This window comes from Trachymyrmex septentrionalis, unplaced genomic scaffold (assembly GCF_001594115.1).
Source record: "Trachymyrmex septentrionalis isolate Tsep2-gDNA-1 unplaced genomic scaffold, Tsep1.0 scaffold50, whole genome shotgun sequence".
NCBI classification, from domain to species: domain Eukaryota; kingdom Metazoa; phylum Arthropoda; class Insecta; order Hymenoptera; family Formicidae; genus Trachymyrmex; species Trachymyrmex septentrionalis.
This window is the reverse complement of record NW_017305673.1, coordinates 748,722-758,488: the sequence shown is the minus strand read 5'-3', so window position 1 is coordinate 758,488 and position 9,767 is coordinate 748,722. Positions and strand designations below refer to the sequence as shown.

At 34.2% G+C, this 9,767-nt stretch overlaps 2 protein-coding genes across 2 annotated transcripts in view; one reads left to right on the top strand and one right to left on the bottom strand.

The window, feature by feature from the left end:
- Positions 1-6,355, top strand: part of LOC108751603 (mediator of RNA polymerase II transcription subunit 25) — a 36,881-nt gene extending 30,526 nt beyond the window's left edge. Inside the window, exon 16 of the mRNA XM_018491861.1 lies at positions 6,298-6,355. The gene's annotated coding sequence lies outside the window, so the exon portion shown is untranslated. The remainder of the gene's footprint in view (positions 1-6,297) is intronic.
- LOC108751604 (odorant receptor coreceptor) lies at positions 291-8,662 on the bottom strand. The gene is made up of 9 exons (XM_018491863.1): positions 8,381-8,662; positions 7,542-7,676; positions 6,879-7,262; positions 6,217-6,471; positions 5,613-5,875; positions 2,633-2,732; positions 2,370-2,474; positions 1,533-1,688; positions 291-1,374 (listed from the first exon to the last, which is right to left on the bottom strand). Exons 2-9 carry the CDS (start codon positions 7,674-7,676, stop codon positions 1,324-1,326), a joined length of 1,449 nt encoding a protein of 482 aa, XP_018347365.1. The 5' UTR covers positions 8,381-8,662; the 3' UTR covers positions 291-1,323.
- Positions 8,663-9,767: the final 1,105 nt, after the last annotated feature.

Below are 9,767 nucleotides of genomic sequence, written 5' to 3'. Positions count from 1 at the left end.
ACTTTCTGTTGCTAACGCGAAATTTTTTATGTATTTCGCAATCGCGCGCGCGCGATTGATAGCTATTTCATTAATCGCTATTCGTTCTAGCAAATTTTATTCTTAGCCTTCCGAATGCGCGATAAAAAGCAAAGACTGTTTGTCTCTACTGCAAAATTAAGTGACAATAAATAGGGAGATTAATAAATCGTATATGTGTCAAAACACATTTTCTACATTGAAAGCCATAAAATCACAAATTTTATCAATAATAGTGAAGAGAAGGAGAGAGAAAGAGAGAGAGAGGGAGGGGGGAGGGAGGGAGGGAGAATAAAAAGAAGAAAAAAATTTAGTTAAAGATCCATGAGATGAAATTAGAATGAAATCTAAATGACAAGATTTACAATTTAATTCTTAACAAAACGCAAAAAACGTAATCAATAAAAAATTGGCGTGCATTAGTGATAAATACTTTGTAAATTGTTACTTATTTGCGTACAACGACAAACAGTGCCACTATCAAAATTTAATATTACGTAATATTATTACTATTCTATTAAAAAATGTAATCACCTCATACGATTACATCTTATATTTACACGTTATTCGGACACATCGCCAATGTACACGCGCCATTTAATCCCTCCACCGTGTTTTTTTTTTAAATATAGGTTGTTGGAGAATATAACAACGTAATTGCCGGACTCTTAATAACTTTAAATAAAGATAATAAATTTTTCTGCGTCCGTTCATTAATGTTCTATTATCGATTGTAGGACAATTAGTACAAGCTGCAGCAGTACACCTTAAATGACATAGCGTATATCTTCCCCGTTAAGCATTACGACGATATAATTAATGTTCATGAAAATGAATCGCGACGAGTGCTTACATTGTCGTTATTCCTTGCTGTTGCTATATGCATAATAAAGGTGGAGAGAAAAATTATACAGAGCTAAAATTTACATTTTAACGAAGGAAAATGTATAGGATATATGTGCTCGTTTCTTTTACGGCTCGTTAATCTAGATAATAATAAAAAAGAAAGGATTTTATTTAAGCCTTATCGCTTACTTCTTAAGTAACAGTAAAAATAATTTCTATTATTTTTATATCGCTTTAACTCAATTCTGACATGTAGTAGCTTCTTATGACTTTCCAATCTATGATTCTTTGTATTTTGTTATGCGCCTGTAAAGACGCAGAATTCTCCTCGTGATCTGAATCTTCACGACACGAATGCTCCATTTTGTCCCTTGTAAATACGTTAAAAAATATAATCTTGCACAATCGTGTGCAACGCGAGAGATTGCATTCGCATCTGGAATGTACAAAACCAAACGTTCATTTCAGTTGCACCAACACCATGAAGTAGGTCACCACGGCTCCCAGTACCTGAAATTTTTAGGAAAATTGTTTATTACGTTACGTTCATAATTTTATCTCACTCTATCATAATATATCGTGAATGGAATCTTCTTAATTTCGTTATATAAGAATTGAATGAAAAGAGAAAACTCAAGAATATATTGAGATAAAATATCTAGTCTTACCGAAGCGAAGAGATCCAAAGACACTGTGAAGAACTTGGCTCCTGATATTGACATAGCTTTCTGACACTGCTGACATACGATTTGCACGAATGTCTTAGCTTCCTCCGATCCGTCATACCAATGACAGGAATAAGCCGCCTCCATCACTGAAGTGCTCTAAAAAAGAATGAATTTTTTTATTACAATTTATTGTATAAAATTGCATTAAAAAAATTACTTTTTGCCTTTTAAATTTTTTTATTACATTTATTTTTATTTTTTTTTACCAGAGTGCCATTTTAAATTACACAGTGAAATATATATTTTGTACTTGCGTTAAAACCGTCCCTGATAAAATTTTTATGTTGAATTTTTAACATATCCGAGTATTAGCTTAGCATAATGTGATTATTTGAATATTTTGGGTCAAATTAATATTTAATTTTTTAATATTTAACGTTAAAATAATATTACTAAACATTTCATTTTTTAGTGTTAAAACAACATAATTTATAAGTGAAAAAATAACATAAAAATAATAAGTTCTAAAAAAATGTAAATTCTAAGATAAATAAATAAAAGATAAATGTACTTCTTAAGTTAATACATCATAAATATTAATTTTTTTAAGAAATATGTTTACACAATTTGTATATGTGTTCAAAACGTTATATTTTTGTTAACTTTTATATAATATTTGTATTACATTCTAACGTATTCATTTTGTTAATTAGCACTAAAATTTCGACGGATCGTTTGGAACACATAAATTAAATGTGTTAAATTGAACATAAATTTTTTAACTGTGTAAAGTTTCAGAGATTTATTAAGTCGTTTGTAAATTTCCCATGTACGCACCTCTTCAATCAATCGATTTCCAAATATGCAGAACAAAAAGACTTGGCCGAACGTATAGAGCACGTAGCCGATCGTAGAGGCCGCGTATACATTTATACCGCTCACCTGTAGCATTTAAAACTCGTTAGTATTAGTATGAATACTTCTTGATATGTTCGAGTTCGCATTAATCCATCGACGTCTTACTTGTTTAACTAATTTATACGATCGATAAGTCATTTACTCGAGACCTTGAAAAGGAACCTGACTATCTAGCAACTCACCTTCGTCGCTTGGTAAGCGAGCAGCGTTAAAGTGATAGTCGTCGTCAACATGTGAAGCAGAAGCGCGAAACCGTACGCATCCCCGACCGCGGTGACCAATCTACATTGGAACAATAGTTATTATTATTACTATACTAATAATTACTATACTAAACTTCCGCCAATTGTTAAAGGGACGGTCTGAACTATCCACGGGTGACTTATGCCGCACTTTAAAAGTACCGTTGATAAGCGACTTATGAAAGATATATTCGCGATTCCCATTCTTTCATACGTAGATACTGATTTCCATACTAAAGTGATTAAAACTAAGTTGAACAACGACGAAGAAATATTCGCTTCCATTTCACCATGTATATCCTATTTCGTCGAGTTAACACTATTTCCAGTAAGTGAATGATCGATACGTCGAAACGCCTTGAAGAAAACGCGATAGTTTGTATAGCGTCACACTTGGTTGTCACTATCGCGAAAAGTCGGATCTGCGAAATGTACGCAATGTAATTTTCGAAATATTCGAAATGTAATTTCAAAGCGAGACTGCGTAGATCTCAAAATTTTGAAACTCAGATCGAATATCCAACGCGATACATAGACCGCAATGTGGAAACGTTTCTTCCCCTTAGACTACTTACTCGTAGGACATGACCTCGGTTGCGGTCAATATCTTTTACTTCCAATATTGCTTAGATAATACGGGTCTCTACCATTTGAATAATATAATTTGATCATGTTATAATGATTTTTTAATCAATTTGCCGGTCTCTTAAGTCTCTAAGATCACCGACAATAAAAGGATTTGAAATGAAAAATAAACGAAAAGTACCCAAAAGGAAAATTTTTATAAATTTTTAGGTAAATATAACATGAAATTCGATGTAGTATCGAAATCGCGTCGGTCAAGATTGCATATTTCAACTTTCAATTAAAAAAGCGTGTGTCAAAGAGAATGGAAAACAGTAATAAACGAGATTTTTTTATCGATAAAATCGCACTGAAAAAAGTGTTTAATTTTAAGATATTAAAATGTTTTATTCTTGTCTCCATTTTTTAAACACTTAAAGATGTTTTAGTTTTAAACTTTCTCAATCGTATACAAAACACTACATGTTTTGGATTTAAAACGCATAGTATTTTCAATCCAAACATGTAATGTTTTGTCTATCATCATGAAAAAGTTTGAAACTGAAATCATCTTTTTAAGTGTTTACAAAATGGAGACAAGAATAAAACATTTCTTTTTACAGTCCTGATGCTATTGTTCCTTTGAACGATACTCCAATGATACTACATGAGTGTGACAGCGCGTGTCCATAGGTTGCGTGGGCGAAAATCTGTCATCACTCGTGCGTTTGGCGTTAGGTGAACCACGTGTGTGCACGTTACGTGCACGTGAACCGTCATGTCGAATACCATCCCCCCATGAATCGCTCAGTCCGTACAATACACGACCCCCGTTGCGGTCAATATCGCGCTTTCTTAGAATAAATACTTCACCACCGTGGGAACACGCGCATCCCGTGCTAGTCGACGAGTGGCTTCGGCACCCCCGCGAACCTACAGGAACACGGCATCCGTTCGCACCGTTATTGCGAAAAAAAATTTTCCCGAGGAGCAATCGATCTTGCCGCCGCCGTATTCCGCATACTCTGACTTTCACGACGATGGTTGTCACAATTCGAAAAGAATAGTGCTTTTAAAATAAAATTATTCATTATCGAATAGCTATAAAACTGTAATGAAATGTGTTGGAAATTGAATTGTTCTATTTATCTAGTTAGTTTTGCAGGACTGTAGCAGAAATAGAGATTTTTTTTAAATAACATCAATTATGTCGAAAATAATATCAATTATTAAAAGGATTGTTTGACTAGATTTCAAACTTTCTTCCCAGTAATTATAATTATAGCTGCAATGTGTTGTCACATACAAATTTTAATTAGCTTTGCCAAAGCTTAACAAAACTTTATATATCCGTTATTATATACAAATAAAGCTTTACAAAAATATATTTATTATCTTATTTACGATTGTCTTTCTAGGGATTTCTAGTTTGAAATTTTTTGAATATTTTACACACAAATATGTGATCAAGTATTATTGCAATAGCAGTCTGATAACTCCCACATTGAACGTTCAACGTATTAATAAATAGTACGAAAATTATCGTTAAAAATATTAGGAATTTAAACCGCGATACAGATTGTGAATAATTACTTTGCTTTATATGCTAAAATGTAATGTCTAAATATTTGTAAATAATGGGTTTCGTTAATTTTCCCTTCATTCCTTCTTTATCTATGATCAAAATTGCAAGACTATTATTTCATCCGTGGTATCAGATAAATGTTAAAATACAAATATAATATGTAATTTTATGAAATAATATATAATATTATATATATATAAAAGAAGATAAAATTATTTTTCTCCAGTTTACATTACATATTAAATAATTAATATCAAGTATTTATATGTGTGCCTCGAAGGAATAGTATATGAAATGTGTTTATGCATATTTTAAAATTTTATGATCGCGATGTTTGGCCGCGTACGTACACTTTGTCATGCGCACTTCTTAATAATTGAGAGAATAGTTAGCGTGTCTCTCTATGGGGTCAATATAATGCCGACTATATACTAAATACTTTACACACCTTCAGGCGTGTTATACAAGATTATTCTGGGTCACTAGTCCACACAAGATGCAGATGACTTTCAAAGAAATGGTCCGTCGTTCGCTCATAGAATTGCATGAATTAACTATACGTCTTCAGTAGGTAAGTGGAGCACGGAGGGGGAGGTGGGGGCAGTTTCGCATCTCTCATCATGGCATTCGATACTGAATCTTTTATCTCACGGTCTTCACGCTTTATCTTGTGACCTCTCTTTAGCGAGAAGCTAGTCCGTTATTTAGACTTTGCGGTAAGTCTTGTCGGACTTGCGCGACTTGTGCGGTAATTTAATAAAATTGACTGACCTGACAATATGCTTGTGTCTTTCAACCCAGTACTTGATGGCACTTCTGACGAGCATCTCTTGCTTCTTCGTTAATCCGTTCGGTCCTACGCCACCATTGAAAGTCATACCAGCGGTTGGCCGGAAGGTTGCCGTGAAGTCCTGTCGATTGCTGTATATATTACGAAGATCGAGGTCCAGCATGTTGTCGCCTTGGGCTGCTGCCGAAGGTGGTGGCGGCTGATTGTTCTCATTCGATTCACGAATATGATCCGCACTACCAGCCTATATGCAGAAAAAAATCTTATTGACACATGAAGCCTGAGGAAAATTTTAATTATGCAGAAATTTGCATCGTTTATTTTAATACTTTAGATGACAGAACTATTCTTCTGTCAACGTTAATTAATTTTGTTTAAGAAGCTAATTTTGATTAATATAAAAAGAAAATCCTATTTTTATTTTAAAATAGAAATGGAATTTTCTTTTTATAAATCGATCAAAATTAGCGTCTTAAAAAAACTTTTAAATGTAAAAAATGAAAAGATATATAGATCTATATTTGAATGTGGGGAATAAAATTTATATAATCAACATTATGTTGTGGAGATTGAAATTCGACAGACCTTGAAGAGCTCGCTGCTATTCGGTACCACCGTATCCAAAGTTGCGCTCAACTCCATGAGTGGTTTCATAATCTGTTTCAGGTGCTGCAACTGTTCGCAGGCAAACAATAACCACGAGCAGAAAAGAACATCCAATGAATTGGCATTAACAAGCATGAAGAACACCCAATAGAATTGGTAGATGAGTATCAATATATGCGTTATTCCCCTGCTGGCATCGAACGGATAGAACGAACGGACCAATAGTTGCGGCAACTAAATTATAAGAAGTGTCTCATGTACACAGAATAAAAAAGGTATTCGGGTTATAATTATACCATACAATAAATGCGATGCATATATACTGTAGATAGAAAAATCAAATAAAAAAAAGAAAGAGAAGTATGTAAAGATAAATATTTGAGTTATATATGTATAATACATATATATAACGTGTCTTAAGTATATATTGATTATACATTATAATTTTAATAATTGTATATTAATAATAAAAAGCGATATCTAATGTTGCTTTTTTATTTTTAATATATATATAATTTAAGTAGAATTAAATATATAAAGATAATTAAATTATCTTAAAGCATTCCTTCCATTTCTAATAATTTTTAATCTTTCTTGTTGAGCAGAAATATATTTTGTATTTTAAAAATTTAAATTATTACCTGAATAATTGTCGTCTCATTCGTAATTGGATCTACGAGTTTCCTAATCGGATGTTCAAAGAAAGTAAGAGTGGTCCAAGCTACCGCAGTGAGCACGGTAGTGGCGCCGACCAAGAAGAGCAGCAGCCTCATTTTTTTCAGAGCGATCGCGTGATATCTCGCATTGCTCTCGGCGAAGAGCGGATGTGAATTCGGATTGTTCCATATCGCCCACGTTCTGTAAAAGTACTTGCTCCTGATAGCGAAGTAAATGACCTTGACGATGCTGTGCGTGAAGAAAAGGAGAGTAATCGTGTTGGCCGTGAGATCGTCGACGTCGGCGCTTTCGATGATCAAATTCACCGCGCACAGGCCGAATTGTAGCAGCAGCATAAATAGATTCGCCTAGAAAAGATAGTTTTTGCGATGTGCATGTACGATCTAGAGGATCTTCACTCACAGATTACCATGAACTAATATTAATTTTAATGGTATCGATTGTTAAAATTATAGAGAGAGACCATCCTAAAGCTATTAGATAGTTTATCAAAATATTATTACCAAAATCAGGCTAAAGAATATCGATAACTTTGATTTGATCAGACGAAATTAAATTTTTGTTATTGCAATTTTGACGAAAATACTACCTAACAGTATTATATGTTGAAACTCGTGATTACTTACACAGCAAAATATTTTATGCAAGTATTTGGACGAATTGTCGTCATAATAGTTGAATACGAAATGTCCAAACATCTTCATGACCCTTATGTTGGGCATGAGATCGGCCACTAGGCCCTGTTGCTTCATCTTCATCATCTGCGAGCAAATTGCACGAGTTGACAATTTATTATTAAACTATCGAACGCTCTATTTCGTGGAATTATCATTAAAATTCGTTGGCTATTTTAAAATTCACTCACTGAGAAAAAAGTTGTTGATTTAAAAAAGTATTAATTGATTCAAATAAATGCGGCGGACACCGCGATAAGTCACTGTCAAGTAAATATTTCATAATTTAAAAGAATAATATGTTTTAGATTGCAAGATTTTATTAACATAATTCACGTATTTAACATAAATATGTAGCTATTTTTTAATGTAGCTGGTTTTTAATTTGCGCACAAAACACGATCTGTATCATTTGTCACAAAGCAGTTATGCAAACGACTGTACGCGTAAAGTTACAAGGCAATTATGTAAATGAAACTTCTAGAAATTTCCATAACTCTTCTTTTGTATCCAACATATCGCTGGTTTTTATACCGTATTTATATGTAAATCGCGATATAAATTATAAATTATAAAAATAGATAATATTTTTCTAGGTAGCCTTTAGAGTCTTTTCCAACTCGTCGTCAAACGATACAAGATTCGAACAGAAACCTTCCTGTTTCTCCAAACATGCGCTGTATTTATAAATAAAAGATGTCCGAACCTTTTTACATTTTTCGGATACTTTTTTGAACTTTCGCGTTTTTGTTCAAAAAGCACCTGTTTTGAAATAAGAGGGAAGGACCTACCTTGGTCGCTTTAACTATCCAAGATTACAGATGTCCAAAAGCGAAGAATTGATCGGAACTCCGCGGCCAATTTATGATGCGGCCTTCAGCGCCTCACGATTACGTTGCAGCAATCTTGCCAAATATATCAGAAGAACGAAGAAGAGTAAACTAACTAGCCGGCCTGCCATCAGTCGTCGTTTTATAGCACAAACGGTTTTGTGTTGCGAATGGTCTTGTCTCTCCGGCCGAGGCCCAGGTACCCTCTACTTCTGCCTTCTTGTTCAACCCCCTGGTTATGACCTGACCGCTACCACTACCCTGTCGGTGCGAAACCCCTTCCAGTGGGGTAGGTACCAAACGTGGACCAATCGGGGCCCGGTAACCAGGCGCAAACCGCTTCGTCGCGTTGCGCGACGTTCCTCCGACGCCATATCGCTTCTTACGCCGTCCCCGAGTTGCACGGGGATCTATAATCTTCTTAATAATTTAGTACACCACCGCCGTGCTCCGTGTAGTTTTCAACGTAAAGAAAGTTTTACCGAAGAAAACAGTCTAAAGTCTCAAGATGCCTAGAGCAGGGGTTAGCAAACGAAGCTTCCGCTAAGATCGCCGTATATCAACGCGCAACGTCGATTTTCTGGATATTATTCTAGAACACTTTGCGAGTCATGACCCTTATTACGATTCTTTTGTTAATGTTAGTAATTATTAGTTAGAAAATAATGCCTCTCGTGCTTTCATTTCACGATTGTATTAATGTTAAATAAAAAGTTTAGCTTGCGCATTGTAGGTATTACAAATTATCAACCTATCCTTTCTATCATATAACATTTCACGTTTTTCCTAAAAATATTTACAAATTAATTATTGTATTTTTATGTATCAATTTTACACATATTTTAAGAATCTATTTCTAATATTTTTTAAAATTAATATGCAAAAATTATCATCAGAGAATAATTTTGATCTGACAAATTTTGGATGGAGCCAATTTTCTCTGGTAAATTTTGTGGAAAATCACTTTCTTTCAGCACGCAAAATCTACGTTGAAAAATGTACGTAAATTCTCGCAAATGAGATGTAATTTGCCCGGATACCATCATCATATACATTATAGGGTCGATGAAAATAAATGATTCGTACGTAAAGTACGCGAGAGCATACGAAACGAATGACGTAAAACAAATAGTATAAATCGGGCGTAGTTTGATCGTCGAGTGTGACCTATGTAAGCCTCAATGGTTAAATATGTCACGTATCGACTTAAAACGAGGGCCGCACCGCAACTTACATGGATAGTACATAGTAAGGAATCCTTCATTATTTAGGGCGACAGTTTTTCGATATTACGACCGGTGCGACGATCGGTTAATGATACTTTGTGCTGATACGACGGATAAGTCAA

Coding starts and splice junctions, on each gene's coding strand:
- LOC108751604 (XM_018491863.1), bottom strand. CDS start 7,676: ATGATGAAGATGAAGCAACAGGGCCTAGTGGCCGATCTCATGCCCAAC. Junction 5,876..6,216: donor ATAGCAGCGAGCTCTTCAAG/GTCTGTCGAATT, acceptor TTCTGCATATAG/GCTGGTAGTGCGGATCATAT. Junction 2,475..2,632: donor TCGCTTACCAAGCGACGAAG/GTGAGTTGCTAG, acceptor TAAATGCTACAG/GTGAGCGGTATAAATGTATA.